At 48.6% G+C, this 18,297-nt stretch overlaps 1 protein-coding gene across 14 annotated transcripts in view; it reads right to left on the bottom strand.

Annotated features, from left to right (window-relative positions):
• Nucleotides 1-586: 586 nt before the first annotated feature.
• Nucleotides 587-18,297, bottom strand: part of RASAL2 (RAS protein activator like 2) — a 164,279-nt gene continuing 146,568 nt past the window's right edge. For 7 of the 14 annotated variants that reach the window (XM_038144994.1, XM_038144997.1, XM_038144987.1 and 4 more), the window contains 7 exons: nucleotides 16,579-16,778; nucleotides 14,522-15,383; nucleotides 11,068-11,202; nucleotides 9,842-10,044; nucleotides 9,317-9,404; nucleotides 7,391-7,421; nucleotides 587-5,491 (listed from right to left, as the gene is read on the bottom strand). In XM_038144994.1, coding sequence (XP_038000922.1) covers nucleotides 5,361-5,491; nucleotides 7,391-7,421; nucleotides 9,317-9,404; nucleotides 9,842-10,044; nucleotides 11,068-11,202; nucleotides 14,522-15,383; nucleotides 16,579-16,778 — 1,650 coding nt within the window. In that variant the 3' untranslated portion in view covers nucleotides 587-5,360. The remainder of the gene's footprint in view (nucleotides 5,492-7,390; nucleotides 7,422-9,316; nucleotides 9,405-9,841; nucleotides 10,045-11,067; nucleotides 11,203-14,521; nucleotides 15,384-16,578; nucleotides 16,779-18,297) is intronic. The other 7 variants (XM_038144988.1, XM_038144992.1, XM_038144991.1 and 4 more) reach the window with 7 other exon arrangements.

Here is an 18,297-nt window from a genome sequence, read left to right as displayed (position 1 = left end):
AAAACACCCCCTTGAGCATGGATTTTACACTCAGTAAGTTCACTGTGGAAGGTTTTCCCATTCACTATACAGAAGATTTCATGCATATATGAAGAATAAATGTAAGTATCTTAGAATCCAGCATTTGATGTGAACCTGTAAATAATATCCCTCTGCACGTCCATGCCTCCAACTCTGCAGCTTTGGGCTGCTGCGTGAAAATGTGTAATTTAGGAATGGACTGAACAGGAAAACTGGGCTGATCACATTCATGCTTTGGTGTGAGGGGAATAACCACAGTAATTAATACTGGGAACTCTCTTTTCACCACTCGGTGAAAAATCCCAGGCTAAAGGAAGCAGGGAGCAGTTCTCCCTGTCTCCACAGCTTGTCGCTCTCTCACTCCACAATGCCAGATATTTCCCACCCTCAGGACGTGATCCAGCAGGAATTGATCCTGTTGCCCTCAGCTCTTGGTTTGCTCAGGCTGCTCCAGGTGGGAGCTGCTCTGTCCCAAACACTTTGTCCCAGTGGGAATTCCTTCCCCTCCACCCCCTGCGTTTATACAAACACAACCCGAGCACAGAAAAGAGGGGGACTTAAAAATCAGCGTGAGCTTACAGAGTCCAAGCTGTTTAAAGTTAAAGTTTATTTGTATTCTTTGTAGGAATATCAATAAAAGTCCTCAAATGTATCTATATCTGTACATATTACAAGAACCTTCAAAAATTATTCACAGAACAAAAATAAATCTTCTTTAGAACAAACCCAGGCAATGAAATGCAGAAATGGATCTCAGAGACCAAACAGTCCAGTGCTACAAGCATAAAAATAGGGCTTGAAAAACAAGTTTATTCCTTTTTAAAGGTGTACTTTGTTGAAATAAAAAATAAATTATTTAGAGCTATCACTGTAGAACAGTTCTGTGTAGTAACACTCTTATTAAGGCCCTTGAGACAGAAAATCTATTTTTGCAGGTAGGATTCCTGGCAGGCATGATCTGTAAGGACATGCTCACTCTCCTGGGGGTTAACTTACTGTGGAGAAGGAAACACTTAAAAACATCACCCTAAATTTAACCCTTTTTTCTCTGGCAGACCATGCCACCACTGATGGAAATGCACATCATGGTTCAACTGGGACAGGAATTGTTCTCCAGGAACAACACAGACATTTTTGCAAAACACAGGCAGAATTCATCCACACAAGTAAGTATTGCTGACACATCCCATGGACATGGCTGTAAAATTCATGGACTTCCAAGTTAAAAGCTGGTGGGTTTGTGCAAGCATCAGAACATGAAATGGATATATCATGGGGGAAAAACTCACAGCCAAACCAAAGCAATTACATTAATGCAAAATAAACCCCATTTCTTTGATGATTTATTAGATGGATAAATAAATTATTAGTGGATACACCTCATATTCTCTAACTGGAAGATACACACATCCCTTTCCATGCTCCTGTAGATTCCCTGCCTGAGTTATGCCACTGGAGAGGAACGTGGCAAAATGTGTAGCTGTATGGATCTGTGCTTTTGTAAAAAGCTGCCCATTTGGATACACCAGGGAAGTAACAGTTGGTAATTCCTAGATGTGAAATCTACTTCCCCTAAAAAAAAGGCCTGAATTCCTAGAGTTGCAAAGAACAGGGATTTACAGCATGCTGCCTAGGCCCTGCTCCCTCTGTCCTCTCAGAGCCTGTCCCTTGTCACCCTGCTCACCTCACACGCTGCAGACACCACACACAGCCTGCCAAGAGGCCACACACAAGAGGCTGCTCCATCTCCCTGCCCCGCTGTGCTGGCCTCAAGCTTTTCCAGAGCACTCAGGAAGCCCAGGTGGCTTTGAGGTTTGGAGAGAACCCTCCTAGAACGGTACCAACGTGGCCAGCACGGACTGAGACACCAAGATGGGGTGACTTTCCTGTTCAGTCTGAGGAACACAAGTAATCCTCCTCCAGGCTATCCAATTTTTCCTGCACTACTTCATCTGTTCCCCAGTGAGAGCAGCAGCTCCTTGCACAGCATTAGACACAGCCATCAGCCTTTGCTCAGAGTGTGAACACAAAGCCAGCTCCCCATCACACATTGCACCATTCACTCCCTCAGAGCCCACTGGCCACGAGTCTAAAGACAAATGTGATCAGGCCCAGGGAGGGCTCCTGCTCCTGAACAGACACGTGGATTTTATCAGTCTGGACAAAATAGAAACTGGCATTTTCACATATTGTCAGCTTGAGGCAGCAGAAAGTTTTCTGGAAGGCTGCTTGGTAACAAACTAGGAGAGACAGCTGCCTGCAGGACTCAGGAGCAGTGTTTTGTGCTGCAGCAGATCAGCTCCAGTCTTGCAGCACTGACTCTGCAACCTTCACCCCTCTGGGGTCCACAGGCAGCGACCCCTCGGTGGCAGAGCTGGAGGAGCATGCCTGGCACCTTAGGGGAGAAACTGGAAAAGCAGACAACCAACCAGCCTAGCAATGAGCTGTGAGACCACAGAGAGGGGTCAGGCTCTGAGAGCCACTGCTTTTTCCTACAAGCATTCTACAAGCTTGAGAAACACACAGGAGAAGGTACAGTATTGGAATGATGCACTACCAAAGACCTCACCAGTACTGGGGCAGGGGTTATTTCCCCTCTAAAAATCCAGGCTGAAATGCTGCCCCTATTGCAGAAATCAAATTGGACACCTCAGCATCAAACCACACAGGTCAGCCAGCGACCTCTGACATTACCAGAGCACTGGGGAGCTCTGGGGAAAGGTGTTTCCCAAAATAATGCTGGGATAACCCTCCTAGAACAACACATCTGCTCCTGCCTTGTTCTGTCAGTGCAGCCCCACGGGTGCTCACTCACACCTCGCTCACAGCACACCCACATCACCTGCACGGTGCCACAAGGGAGCAGCTCACATGCCCACGCCAAAAGGGATGGCAAGACATTCCCCCATGCTACAGCTGTGCAATTACAGTACATGGCTACAGGGACATGCAGATCCCACAGAAAGAGCCCACAGAAAGGGTTTGTGTAAAAGAGGCCCTCACATGACAGCTCAACACAAACTGGAGAAGTTGCTATGGCTGCGATGCCTGAAGGGAGAAAGGAGAAACTCAAAGGCACAGTTTGAGGAATAAAATATCAGAGGTCAGCAAGGATCTAGAGCTGGAAGACGGTTTGGAAAGTATGGAAAAGCAACCACTGCTGAGCCAATGCAGAGCAGAACCCCAGGTGTGTCAGTGCCAGCAGCACCGAGTCCTGGCCAAGCAGGCAGAGCAGCTCTGATCCCAAAGAGCCGAGCATTAATCCCAAATCCCAGCTCGCTGCTGTGCTCCAGCAGGCCTGGCTAGGATTGATGCACATACATGCTACAGCACGGGGTCTCTGCACTGGTGCACAGAACACATGTGGGTGGTGATGGCAGCTTGAGCATCGTGACACCAGAGCACACACACTGCTCTGCCACCTCCTGCATCAGCCACAGGGCTGGCATGAATTCATTTCCAAAAATCAGGCAAACCTGGCAACAGACATCAGGTTTAGGTCTTGGTATTGCCAATAATTCATGTGCAGGGAACTGGCTTAGACACTCCTGCATTTTTCCTGAGACAATCCCACACTGAGGCACCTCTCAAGGTTTTGTCTCAAATCGAAGTAAACTTTTCCAATTTCCACAGCACGTGAGAATGGTTCATCACACTCGCTGTTATCAGTATGTTTCTGTAATTAACAATTGCAATCAATGCTGCAATAGTTTAATTTACTGTGAGGGTTTGAGGGCTAGAAATGCACAGCAAAAGCTGGAAGTAAAAATTCACACTTGACTCCAGAATCTGAGATTAAAAAAACAAAAAACCCTCTCTCAGATTAAATATTGTGGCACTTGATGAAATCATGAGAATTGACAATACCAAGCCATTGAGTGTTCGTCTGTTACAGGTTGTGAATGTCACTGTCTCCCAGGAGAAGGTCACTTTGGAGCAATATCCCATTCACACACAGTCTGGAATCATGCTTCTGTGAAACACAACTGAAAGGAACTGGAGACAAAAACTTAGTCAAAACTCCTGAAAAGAACTGCAGTGTACAGGACTAAAAAAAAATCCCTTTAAATTATCCAGAGAAAGGAAAATTTCAGCAGAAATGGAAGATCTTTCATCAAAGGTGCAGAAAGCACCTTTCATTGGTGCTACGCTGGCTAAGCAAGTGGCTGAAGAAGTGAAAATAAGCAAGCATTAAAATACAGAAATCCTCTAGAAAAAGGGACTTTTGCATATGGAATTTCCTGTGCTGGGCATGGGCACCCTTTGGTTAGCCCTTTCCCAAGAGGATTAACCTGTCTGTTCCTGATGGAGAGCAGAGAGGGAATTCAGGGTGCCTCTGCAGGGGGTGTACAGTAGGGATTGGCTAGAAATCGTTAAAAAAGTATTTACAGGTCTGTAAATCCTCCAAACAGAAGAAAATATAAAACTGCATCAGAACTGGGGTACAAAAGAAAGAATCCTACCACAAAATCCTGCAGATTCCCTCTGTCTGACAGGAAGCCTGACTGTGCAAATTCCAGGAATCCAGCTTGCTGCTCCCACTCTGTACCTTCTTCAGAAAGACTGTTTTATGACAGAGTCCTATCGGAAGTAGGTACGGGACACAGCAAGAGCCAGTTCTCTTGCTAAAACGTTTGCTACCAAGTTTGCATTGAGCTAAAGACCAGCTGGGGAAGAGGGGAATAAACCCAGCTGGTGAGTTTTCCTATGGAATTCATTTCACTCCATTCATGTCCTTTGATCAGCCAGTTGCTGCCTCGGGTCACCTGCTGCTCACGTCTCTCACCCACAACACACACGCAACACACACCCCCCTCTTCCTCCTCCCAGGACTGCAGTGCTTTCAACGAGAGAAAAACAACAACATCAACAATAACAACAATAACAACAACAACATAATAATAATAATAAAAAAAATAGCAATAATTAAAAAATCTACAGTATTCACTTCCTTTTGGTATATTACATTGGCATTTTCTGTACACGACCCAAGAGCTCCCTGTATTTACACAGTGATCCACAAGGACTTATTCTGGGGAGCCTGGTTCTCCTGGCCCTGAGTGGGGAATTAAAGCCCACCCTTCAGAGTTGCTTTTTCAATTTTATTGAATGTACAACACTATCTTAAAACAATTTAAAATACAATTTTAAAATACAACTCTAAAACAATTTTAGAACAATCTTCAAACAATACAATCTTCAAACAATACAATTTTCCTTTTACAGAAGAACTATGTGCAACAATCAGTGACGGTGAGGGGTCTCGGCTCTGCTCCGTCTTGCTCTTCCACGGAGGTGGTTGGCAGCACCTGCAGGATTAGAAACTGCTGTTCTTAAATTCACCATTCTCCGTGATGGAAAGCTTGGGAGGGTTGCCATTCCGGACGTGCATGGTGTAGCGCTCCTTTACCTGCGTCAGGGCGCTCATCAGGCGCGTGTTGGCCGAGTCCAGGAACACGATCCGCTTCTCCTGCAAAGACACCCCACAGCGTCAGAGCTGGGCACGCCTGGCGCCTCACTGGGAGCCTGGGCTCTGGCAGAGGCAGCTGGGCCAGCGTTCCCTGGCCAGATGGGCTGGCTGCCTCTTTCTGTTTTCGGGGTGCACGGGCTCCTCTGCGGCCGCTCCGGCCCTCCGGGGCTTTTTGTGCGACGAATCCGAGTTACAGCGGGGAAGTGATCCAGGCATGGAGGCTCCACCCAGCCAGGCAGGGTTTTGCCACAGGGGAGTGGGAGGGGGTCGGCGTTAATAACAATGGTAGCCAAATTCCATATTACGTTTTAGAAGTACGTTAGAAAAACAGAAACAGGCAGCAGAAAATAAAAGTGGTGGGGGGGTTTCATCTGGCAGAGAAAAGTGCAAGTGGTATCTGCCGACCATTGTCTCTGTGCTTTGGATGGAGTGTGCTCAGAGTAAACTCATGGGATGCTTAAAATAAATAAATAAATAAATAAATAAACAATAATAAAAAAAGCAGATAATGGCAGCCTGCGGTGACGGTGCAACAGCAACACAGAGAAGCAGCAGCCAAAGCTAACGCTGGGGGTTACTGGAGGTGAGGGGGAGAGGGCACTGTGGGTGGAGGGGAGATGCCATCGACAGAACACAGAGAACAAACATGGAACACGCTGCTCCTGGACCCATTCCAGCTCGGGGGGCTCCCGGGCTCCTCGAATGCACGTGCCTGGTTGATTGTCCTTGCACAGAACGTGCCAGCCTCCACTCGGAGCACACAGCTCAGGGATGTGTGCTGCTAAATTGACATAACCCATCACCAGACCCAGCCTGCTAACAGTGGGATAGCTGCAGTGAGATGCAGCACCAGAGGGGCAAGACAAGGAGTTGTTGGCATAATCAGAGATGACAATTTCCATCTTTCCCCAAAAAAAGTAATAATAATGCAGCTGCAGAAAGCAGTACTAGAGATAGCAGGAAGGTAACTGTGCTCTCCATGGCACCAGCTGATTGGCTTTTGTTCTTTGAGAAGGGAAAATGTCTAATTTGCTCAACCAAAACAAGTTGCAGGTGGGAACTCTTCCCAGTCCAGCCCATTGAAAAACAAAATGGAGGGAAAAACAATGCACAGAAGGCATAAACATTAAGGAACAGTTCAGACACACTGCTCAGGAGACTCACGTGCCACCACAGCCCCTTGGGATTCAGATCCCAGCACATCAGTGCATCCTACAGCACTAATCAGCAATGTCTGCTTTTCTCAGAGGGCTCCCCAACAGGGCTGAGGGCTCGGGTGAAAAAACAAAGCAGAATTTAAATCCTGCTTCTGTTACAACCCTGAAGATGCTGAGCTCTGTGTAAAGCCAACAGAGGAGGAGGCATGAGGCACAAGGCCTGCCTTAGCCCTCATCCCAATCCAGCTGATGGGAGCAGGGATAGCATGGAGTTGAGGAGTTACAGGCCTCTCCTCCCATGCTGAAATGAACTCTGCAGAACACAACTGCCTCAGAAGGAATGTGCTCCTCAGCCAGGCAAAGCTCCTACTCCTCCCACTGTATTTCACCTGGAACATACAATTTAAAATGAAAATTTTCCTTCTGAAACTTTTCCTGAAAAATTTCTAAAAAATCTTTCCAAAGAGTTGAGAATGAAGGTCTGGGTGTTTCGAGATGCTGCTGAGCACTCACTGAGCCAGTCTGCAAAATAGCTGGAAACTCACACTTGGAAAATCAATCTGAAAAGCACAAGCTTGGTGAGTGGAGGCATCTTCTCACTGAAAGGAAAATTGGATCTACCAGGCACGTCTCTAACACGCTCAGGGCACAGGGAGCAGGAGGAGCTGGAATGGGTAGGAGGTCAGTGTGCTGGGCCAGGACTGGGTACTGCTCAGCTAGAGAACTGATTGGGTTTACTTGCCTGTTGGAATTATCTCATCCCCATTTATGACCTGTAATTTAACACAGCGGAGATGTCACTTGCAATAGCAACCGGGCCAGTTCTCTTTGCAGCTGCGCCGCTCCGAGGAGAGACTCTGGCCAGACCTATCCCTGCTCAGGCTCCAGAGCCAGGAGAACAGCTCATGTCTGTGTGCATGGGGGCAGTGCTGGGAGCTGCACTGCACCCCTCAGACCAGCCCAGGCTGCAGTCCCTAAGCACAGGATCCCAGGTCACTGCTGCTCCTGGCAGCCTTTAACTCTTCAGCCGGGTGTGACGAGCTGGGTTCCCACCCTTCTCGATGCATCTCACACAGAAAACCACCTTTCCCTTCTAGCCACTGAAGGAAGGGAAGACTAAATAAAGAAGACTAAATAAAATCTTCCAAGCACAACTTCAACGGATTGCTACAGAGCCCAGCAGACACCTGGGCTTCCCTGGTGAGTCTGCTCTGAATCTTTCACCAGTTTCCTCCTCTGCTCAGGTACTCAAGAAGGACAGTGACAACTGCACGTCCCCCATGCACTGCCTGACAGTGAAGCAAGTGAGGTTTCCCAGTGACCTTGCTTGACCAAGAAAATGTGAAATCATTAATGCTGCTGTTTTGCTCCTGTTTTTTCACTGGTTTCCACACAGGTGATAAACGCTGCATCACTTGATGAAGTGTGACTGGGGACTACACCCTTCCAGCCCTGAGGGTTTGAAGGTCTCCCAGGTCAGCAGTGGTCCCCTCTGCCAGCTGGTGACACTGGGATCACAATGGTCCATAACCAACACCAAGGCTGAGAGCCTCCTGGCACACACAGGTAACAGGCAAGTTTCTTACTCAGTCACAATCTCTCCCCTTTGAAAATCACTTTGCATGTTTGCCCAGTGCCCTTCCACCTTCTCGAGGCAGATGAAAAACACATCCACTTATTTCAGAATCCAGGCTGCTGCCTGGATGAGCTGCCATTCCATGCCTGTAACAGCAAGATGCCCTGACTGTGCCTATCTCCAAAAAACACAGCTCTTTGCTGCTTCATATTTTCCCTACAGTTCCAGATGAGTTCAAGTATTTCTAATACCCCAGTGCCATGTTTAACCACATTCAGCTGAGACTCCCACCAGCACTCTTTGTGTAGGGAATAACTCGGGTTATTCCTGAAAAAATGATTAAAGAAAGTTTCCATATTGAACTACTGAAAAGCCCAGAAGCAGGAAAGAGACCCTCCAAATGCAGATACCACAAACGTAACACGGCAGGCAGATACAAACCAGTCCCAGGTTCTGTTGTGGGATCAGCACACACACAGAGGAAAAGCTGGAATGACCCCACAGGATACACCCACATGCACTTCCCACTGGGTTCCCCTCCCCACAGCTGCCCAGGGTGACCAAGGTGGGAGCTGCAGGTCTGTGGGAAATGGGCATTTCCCCAGGACTGCCGGGGACGGCCAGTGGGGTGAAATGCCACACGTGACATTCCCAGGACAATGCTCCGTTGCAGCATTCTCTTTCCTGGACTCCACTGTCCAAAGCCATGCTGCTGCTGGCACAGCTGAGATGCATGCACATGGCAGCTAAACTATGCTGGGGTGAGGCACAGCTTTCCCACAGGTCCCAGGCCCACACTTGGAACAACATCTACACAATGCACTGCTAATCCTTTACTCCCTTGGGATCTCACAAAGCAGCAAAGGTTTTGGAGACGTGATCAGTCCTGGGATTTGTTGCCAGGCTGCCTCAAAGCCCAGGTCAGACAGTATTAAATAAAGCCCAAAGTTGTCTCCCAGAGGCAATAAGTGACACGTGTCACACTGAGGGCTGATACAGCTCGGAAGGTAGAGAACAGTGCTGGGGCAGAAGAGAGGGGCCAAGAACAGGTTGTACACACAGGTTCTGGGAGATCCCGAGCTCTTTACCTACCTGTGCATCAATGATTTTCTGCTTTGCATCAATGACTGCTTGCATCTCAGCGTGATCCTTTTTCAGCTCCTCTTCGACAGCCATGAGTCTGATGAGCAAAGAGAGGGAGAAATTAGGAGAGTTTAATATTATTCCCAAGTGTTTCAGGTACTCTGGCCTGTTGGTTTGACTTCTCTGCTTCTCCTGGCTCTCCAAGAGAAGAATTCTGCTGCTCTCAGGAAAGCTTATCTCTCCATCTGACACTCCCAGTTGCCCAACCTTGTTATTTTCAGAATGGACATTGCCAAAAATGCCACTGCTCTGAAAAACTAATTTCATGTACAGATTCCAAACAACGACAAAAATAAAGACCTAGACTCAGAGACCTAAGGTAAAAATTACTAAATATTATCTTTTACCTTCCTGACAATCTCATGCAAGTTTCCACACCTGCATCCCCATTTCTTGAGCTCTAAGGATGGGGTTGGACAGGAGAGCCACTTGTCTTGTTCGGAAAACCCAGTCCCAAGCTTTCCAAAGCCTCACCTGCTGATGATACTTTTCATCTGGCTGTCCTTCTCCTCCTGCTGCCTGCGCAGCCTGTCCTCACTGTCTTCCAGGCGAGATTTGTAGTCTGTGAGCAGCTTCTGCATCTGCTGCTCCTGCACCAGGAGCCGCCGCTCGTACTCCTCCAGCCGGCGGCTGGACACGCGCAGGCGCTCCTTCAGCTTGGCGATCTCCTGCTCGTACTGGGCGTGCCAGGGAGGCAGCAGGGAATCGGGGGCAAAGGAGAAAAAAGAAGAGATCAGATCCTTATCATGCTCTGCTGCTCTTTAGGGGAGTGGTGGGGTTTTTTTTTAGTGAAAAATAAGCTGACTGCAGTAAAGGAAGTGAGAAGCAAACATAGGGGTGACCACAGAGAAGAGCATCCAGCTGCTCCCACGCTGTGGGGTATCACTCTGCAGCACAATTCCAGCAGTCAGAGGGCTCTGACATGGCACCTCAGCCCTGACTGGTCACATCCTGCCTTACCCCAGACTCCAGCTGCTAACAGTGCTCAACTGCAGAAATGGCCTGGGCTGCCCAAACTTACAAACCCAGACCTGTATGGGACCCAAATAACTCACTCTTCAGGACCTAATCAATCAGGGCAGGTCAGAGCAAACCAGTCACTGCAAACCAGAGCCTGTCAGGTTACTTGGATGAGCTTTTGTTCTTCTTGTCTCTCTGGGCAATCATTTCTGCAATAGTGCCATGAATCTCAATATATTCCTTTGTTTTGGGTTCATTCCCTTTCCTAACAATCCTATATTGCTGCTTCTTTGTCCACTAGATGTTCTTCTCACTCTCTGCCTTCTCAAAATACCAAACCTCTTACACAACAGCTCCATCCCCACAGCAACAAAAGGCTGTTACTGTATTTGAAAAAATGGGATCTACTCCTGAAAAAACACACACCTTCAAAAACAGATCATGCAGATTTCTGTGCAGCTCAGAAACCTTGCAGTACCTGGGTGACAGGCATTTCCCTCAGGAGAAGCCAAAATCTGACTGCGGCTACTGATGAAAGCTGAGCTGCAGCCCTGCACAGTCTGTGTGCATGTCCTGAGCTATGCTCAGTGGGGTTAACAATCCTGATTTACTTTAAATACAGAGTTAGTGATCGCTATAACCAATACAGGCTGTGTGAGAATGTGTGATGCTGTGACAGCAGGGCCTGAAAGTCCCTCTGAAATTGCTGTGGGGTGTACAGTACTCAGAATCAAGTCTACCTTCTCAGCATGCTTGACTTCATCCAGGCTCTGAGTCGTGTCCTTCTTGGTGTCCTCGTACTGGCCGTTGTTGAACACCCATGCCGCCGTCCTCTCCACCGGGGACAGCGTGGCCGAGTCCACTGGTGACTGCACCTGGGGCAGAGACACCCGGGCGTCAGCATCCACCAGACAAACTGCACACAAACCAGCTCTGACATCCAGCTCAGCTGGAGGAGAAAGATACCCATGGATCTGGCAGCCTCAAAGGATCCCCAGAAGGTCTCCTGCAGGGATACTCCATCCTCCCTTGACTGCAGACCTACGGCACCTACCTGAATCCCTCTAAAACCAATCCACTTTAGAAATTTTTCTTCCTCTCCAAGTGAGCTTCTCTGAACAAGTTCTTGTTTCCCAATCCCGTTCACATCCGCCTCTTCCCTTTGCCACTCTGTCAGCGAGGCTTTCTCACCCTGTCCCCTCTTGCACAGAGAGCACACAGTGACAAAGCTCTGCTCACGTGACACGGGTTGGTTTCCCTGGAGTGCTGAGGAGCTGAACTTGGAGCAGCTTCCTCAGCCAGGCTGGGACAGACTGCAGTGGAGCACGGCACTGCACAGCCTTGTGGCAGGGAGGTGTGACAAGATCCCAGCAGTGCCTGCCAGGTTTGGATGGACCATTGCAGCACAGCTGCCCTGCCAGGGCCAGCTCTGCTGACTGGGAGAAATGTCCAACCTCTTTGGAGGCTTTCTCTCTTCTCTTCAAGGGAATCCAAAAAGGGAGCCAAGAAAAGAGACAAGAAACTCTCTGCCTGGCTGAGGAAAACATGGCTTGCTATAAATTCCAAGCAATTTTCACAGACAAAGACAAGTTTATAAGCGCAGGAATTAGCATAATTACTCCTGAAAGAGCAACATTGTCTTATGTTTTTGAGAAATGCAGAAGATCAACTTCTCCCCAACTGCAGCTGCTTTTTGTGCCCAGGCAGCTCTTCAGCTCCCTGCCTGGCCCAGAGGTGCACCCAAGTGCACTGTGCTCCTTGGCTGGAGCTTCTCAAGTCCCCAGTCTCAGCCAGGAGCTCTCCATGGGGGAGGGAAAGCTTCTTTAGGAGCCAGGGATCATGTCACCCTCCTGCTGTGTTTCTCCTGCTCAGGAAGACCGGGCTGGTGCTGGATCTGCTCCCACAGCTCAGCTGTCCTGAGCAGCCATGGACACTCCAGCAGGGGAAGAAGCCTCAGCAGAAGTGTAAAGGCAAAGAAAAGGCATAGGAATTAGGCAAAAAATCCCTGGATTTAGGCAAAGACCTTTTGCAGAGAAGGAAGTCTTCACAACAAGAAAGCTAATAGCCCCTTAGGTGTGGTGTGGCAGTCTGGCAAAGCTCATCGATTCAGGTTTTTTTGATGGCATTTGCTGTCAGGCAGCCAGAGCAAGAGAGACCATGGGCCATGTGTGGGTGTGAATGGCTGGAGAAATCAGGAACAGGACAGATGAACACTGTCAGCAGCCCCTGGAGCTACAGGGGACTCAGACAGCAGAAAGGTGACTATAAAGTACGTCCCCAGCCCTGCACCAGACTGCTGAGCAGCAGCAAACCTGGCCAAACAAGCTTCCAAGTGCAGGACAGAATATTTCCTGCAGCCAAATTGTGGAAGCTGTCAAAGAGCAAGCGGATGGCGAGTCACACATGCTAATGGGTTACAAGTTATTCTCTAATAAAGGGCAAAAAAAGAATTAGTCTGCTAGGATCATGTATTCCCCTCTTTGCCTCTCTTCCAGAGGAACACACTGACATTTCTGTTCCCACCTACCTCCTAAATGGAAATGGAAGGCAAAAAGTGACCTCTCCCAGCAAACAAAGGGCCCAGCTCTATATTCAGAAACAAATGGGACTTGTAGAGAACAGCGTCCAATAATTATAACGCCCACAAAACATGCCTAGAAAGAACATGCCCAGAAAGAACATGCCCAACTTCTCTGTTCTCTTTCTCTTTTTTAAAACAAGAACAGAATTCCACAACAAGATTTGCAATTAAAAGGACGCAATGGAATTTGCCTTGAAAAAAATGTTGGCCACTCGATTTGGCACCATTCAAGACGTTGTTCATGGGTGTGGGGAAGGAGGGAACAAACTGATTTCTCTGAATAAAGCAGGAGCAAGTACTCTAATGAATCCAGTGGAAACAATTAGTATAGAAAGTACAGTGGGAAAACAAGTGGATGCACATCCCCTTCACATTTATCCTTGTTACTGGCCTAAAATGTGCTACCAGAACCACAGAAGGACGGGTTATACTCCACAAAAAACCCTTCACCTAGCCATGCCCCTATGGCCCATTGTAAAACACACACTGCAGGGAGACACAAACACACACACGCAGCGTTCAAATAACAAACAATTACTTCTTTGGCTATTACTATTGGCATACTAAGATTTGGCTTGTGATTCAGTGTTTCTGGTCTCATACTTCAATGAACTTGAGGTATCAAAGAAGTTTTGAAGCCCTGATTGCTCCTGGGTTCCCAGGCATCACCCGGGTTTTCCTGTAACATTCAGGAGTTTGCCAAGAAAGCTCCACTGTCAGGGAAGAAAACCTTGGGCACAGCAGAGGTTGTTCTGCCAGCTTCACCTCACAGCCCAAAGCCCTGCAAGAGCAATGACCTGCAGGTCATGTTTTCCACCTTCACTGTAGCATTGAAATACTCACTTCTTCTGTAAAATTAAACTAATTTAGGAAAATATTTTCATACACAGCAAATCACAACAGGACTGTTATTATTTTTTAAACAAAGATAAAGGAATGTTGGCTTTTTGACAGGAAAAGCTTGATTTATTGTTGCCTATGAGCAACTGATAATGTGCATTAGGAGTTGGTAGACATAAGCATTCCTTTCCACAAAATTTTGCATTATTCATAGTTTGGGATGATTAATGAAAAAGCAGCACTTTTCTGAGGAACAGCAAGAGATTGCTTCATCATGGTGAAATATGGATTTCTCCACACTTTAGACAACTGTGCTTATTTGTTATTTTGGCGGCAGTTATTCTGTGATGTTTTATCTTTGTTCATTTCCCTGTTTCGAGGCAGCTCTGCTTTTAAATTAGCACCACAGGGCAAACACAGTCTCACGTGGTGATCTGAACTACCACTACAAAGCTGCTCCTGGTTTTTTTTCCCTTTGTATTCAGGGAAATTTTCCAGCTCTGTTTCTTTCAGCAGGTTTGCTGCTACCTTCCTAAGTGGAAAACAGTTCTTTTTTATCCTTTAGATTTAGTACAAAAGCATCCCAGTGGCACAGATAAGGTGGCTTGCTGAGCTTGGGAGGGTGACAAGCACGATTATTCCTTACACTTGCTACCGGCCACTGGCGTAAGTGCTGCTACTCTCGATTCAGCCTCGAGGCCAAGAAAGCTTTGGAGGCCAAGGAGCAATGGGCTGAGCACCAAAGCAGAGGCCTGGAGGCAGGACTTCCTTACCTGCTGCGTTTGCTGCCGCTGAATCGCCCGCACCTTGGGGACGGGGCTTTCCCTGGAGGACGAGGACTGGTGCCGGGAGCGGTTCCCGTTCTGGACGGGCTCCGTGCCCAGGGCCCCCGAGGCCCCGGAGACGCTGCCCGTGCTGCGCAGGGAAGGGCTGTGCGTCAGCGTGTGCAGCGTTTTGGCCCTGGTGCCCAGCACGGCCTGGTCCATCTTGCGGATCTGCGCCTGGCTGCTGCTGTTCTGCCGGGGCAGCACCACCGGCACGTGCCTGTCGGGGCCCGCGGGGCGCCGCGCCGAGTCCTCGCTCTGCGAGCTGCGCTTGGCCGAGTCCTCCAGGCTGCTGTTGCTGCGCCCGCTGGGCTTGAAGTCCTCGCTGTTGCTGCGGCTCCGGGAGCTGGCAGTGCTCAGGTTCTCCGGGCTGGAGTCCACGGAGGCCTTGGCCGTGGGGGGGCTCGGGTTGTTGAGCTGGTAAACGGGGTTTTGGAACGAGAGGGGCCGGAGGCTGCCCTGTTGGTTCCACGCCGGGTGCAGCGGCCTCCGGACCTGGGGAGCGCTCTGGGGGGCGCTCTGGGTGTCCCACAGCTGTTTGATGTTGGCCACCTGGGTGACGGAGAGCTGGCTGCCCGCCAGGCGCAAAGGCACGTCGTGCATCATGGAAGCGCTGTCACTGTGAGCTGCGTGCGGGTCCTGCAGGTCCATGAGAGAGATGCTCCGTCCGTTGGGCAAGACACTTACCTTCTCATCCTTATCTGAGCAAGTCATGCTCTGGGTGGATGCCTGCTGAACCAGCAGTAAGGTCTTGCCCCTAAAATGTCCATCTACATTTTCCTGGGTTGGAGACTTCATCTTGTTTATGTCACTGCGGAGCGGAAAGGAATCTGGTTAATTTTTGAGCAGCCAAGACCCCAAGAGATCTGTCCCAGAGAAGTCTTTCTACCTCACTTAACCTCCCCCCACTGAAAGCTTCAAGGAGCCAGACTTCCTTTTATGAGCTCTTTGTGTGCAAGTCAGAACACACTCTTCCTTAATTACCACTTATCTTGGAGAATTGTGTTTGATTAGAGAAGTCCTTCATCTTTATTTTTTTACAGGTGAAATCTAAGCCTGTCTCACTAAATCCTCCCTCCCTTAGTCACCTCTGTCTCCAGCAACACTTCGGATGCCATTTAACCTTCTGCCATTACGTAACAAGAGATGGGACAAAAGGAAATCGCCTCAAGTTGTGCCAGGGATGGTTTAAATTGGATACCAGGAAACATTTCTTCACCCAAAGGATTGTCAACACCGGCTCAAGCTGCCCAGGCAGTGGTGGAGTCACCATCCTTGGAAGGTGTTTAGGTGTGGCACACAAGGACATGGTTTAGTGGTGGCCTTGGCAGTGCAGGGCTAACGGTTGGACCCGATACTCTTAGAGGGCTTTTCCAACCTTAATGATTCTAGGACTCCGTGTATTATGGAGGTGTGAAAATTCAGCAGGAGCTGTGTGAAGGCTCCTTCAGAGCCGGATGTAAGCTCAGGGGGCACATGACAAACTGGCCCTTGTACCTGGCAGCACAGGTACTGCAGTAGCCGAGCCCTTTGGCAGCTCTGCCATGTCCCAGCTCCAGATTAACAGCTGTTAGAGCGTGAGAAATGCTGCACGAAACACAGGAGGGACTACTGCTGCTGTTCCACTGGCAATAAGTTTCACCTACAGCTCAGTGTTTCCATTAGCAGCCTGAAGGCCAGAAGGAAACACCATGGCTGACCGTGCACTCAGGCTGGCAGTAAATCACAGAACTGGTTTTTTTATCAGCTCAGGTCGCTGACTCCCAGAGCTGTGGTTGAGTCCTGGGTAAGTCCAAAGCTCCAGGTGCCCAGTGCCACCTCTTTCTTACTGGGATGGTCTATTCCCTGTGAGAGAGGCTCCATTCCACAGCTCAGGTGATGAAGACCCCAACCCTTGGAAGCCCAGAATGGTTTGGGCTGGAAGGAGACCTCGAAGATCATCTCGTTCCAACTCCTCGCAGCTTTAACAACCCCAGAGCTGCCCTCGAGCCCTGGCTGGGACGTACCCATCGCTGGGGTCCTCGCTTATCTTCTGAAGTCCCGAGGAGAGACTTCCAGCGACGTTTGGGCTGGAGCTGTGCTCCGTGAAACGCTTCAGCTGCTGCTGCGTGGGTGTAGGGCTGGCCATGGATTTTGTGATATCCGCAAGGATACGGGGGAGAGGTCCCAGTTTTGCCACGGTTGCCTGTAGGAAGGAATTTTCACCCTAATTGGATACAAGCACCGCGACATCCGGCGGGTTTGGTTTTGTTGGGTACCGATGCACAGAGGCGGAGGGATGGAGTGGAAGGAAGGAGGGTGGGTGGTTGTGTGCGGGTGTGCCAGGATCGTAATGCAGTGTTATGGAGCAGCGCAACGACGGCGACGAGATGGATGGAGGAGACGAAACGGGGTGCAGCAGACATTGAGGAAAGAAAAGGAAATAGAAGAGAAATTAGGATTGACCCCCAAAAATAAAAATCATGCTCAATAAAACAAAACTACTGCCATTCCAATGCAAAACTATCATGCAAAGCACACTGGGTCTCGGGTGGGTGAGGTCAAAGTGAAAACTACGGCATCTGCTCATCGAAGGGCATTCAAAGGCTACAGATTCAGCTGGTGGGGGGAACTTTCCAGGCAAAGGGGGTCATGTGGTAAAGGAAATGCATGCCAACAGATGAGGGGGATCATGAGAGGATCGCAGGGGTTGAGGGTGATGGGGAAAGGGAAGGGTTTCGCTTCATAAGCCTTTCAGTTCTGGTATCCTACATGGATGCCATCTCCTTTCGTTATCAACAATTAATTAAGCCATTCTTCCCTACCCAGACTTGAAAAATAACTGCATGAGAGCATCAGTGATCCTCATCCCAATATCACCCCCTCAGCGTGGGATGAAATGTGTGGCTCCAATTACAGGTTAGCTCAGTGCTGGCCAGGCTGAGGTAGGAGCAGCTGGCCTTCAGCAAGGAAGGCTGCTCCTCCAGGCCCTGGCTTCTCACCCCTTTGGGCCACTGCTGGGAGATCAGCTACAGGGCATCTCCAGGCTCCTGGGACTGCAGGAAGAAGGTGAAGGAGCTGCAGATTTATTAAAAATTAAAATTCTGCTACAAAACCGATGTTCTTCTCAAAGACATTCTTGTTTTCCCCATAAGCAGGTATTCAGCCAGTTTGGCTCCAGAGAAAGGTCTCTTTACAGACACTTTCATACAGCATCGTGGCCATTAAAATCTCCAAGGTGGCTCCTCTCATTATTTCCCAGTCATTCCCTACAGTAAAGCCATAATGCATGTAACTTTACCCCTCAATTTTCTTTTTAGGAAACCACTGTACCAGCTCCCAAGGGCCTGCTAGAATAGATCCATCCATCTAACCTACAGAAAGGGCCGTGCAGATCCATACATTTGGAATCTGCACCGTCGACATGGATGAGGTGAATTGAAAAACAACATCATAACTTATTATCAAACTAAGATTAATATACAGACTGTCTTTTTGAGTCAAGGGCATTTGAATTTACTCTGATGCAACAAGCTCAGGTTTTTGTTTTTTTTTTCTTTTAAGTAGTGTACAGTGAAAAAATAGATACACAACCAGTAACTACTTTGGCAAACCCTAATGCAATAAAAATTGAGTGCATTGCTATTCACCTTACTTCTCCAGTTTCAAAAGAAAGAATAATATACATGGAACATGGACAAAATAATGCACCTCTAAAAATTGAAGTATGGAACAGTTCCAAGCAC

This window comes from Motacilla alba, chromosome 8 (assembly GCF_015832195.1).
Source record: "Motacilla alba alba isolate MOTALB_02 chromosome 8, Motacilla_alba_V1.0_pri, whole genome shotgun sequence".
Lineage (NCBI taxonomy): Eukaryota > Metazoa > Chordata > Aves > Passeriformes > Motacillidae > Motacilla > Motacilla alba.
This window is presented reverse-complemented; position numbering and strand designations above follow the sequence as displayed.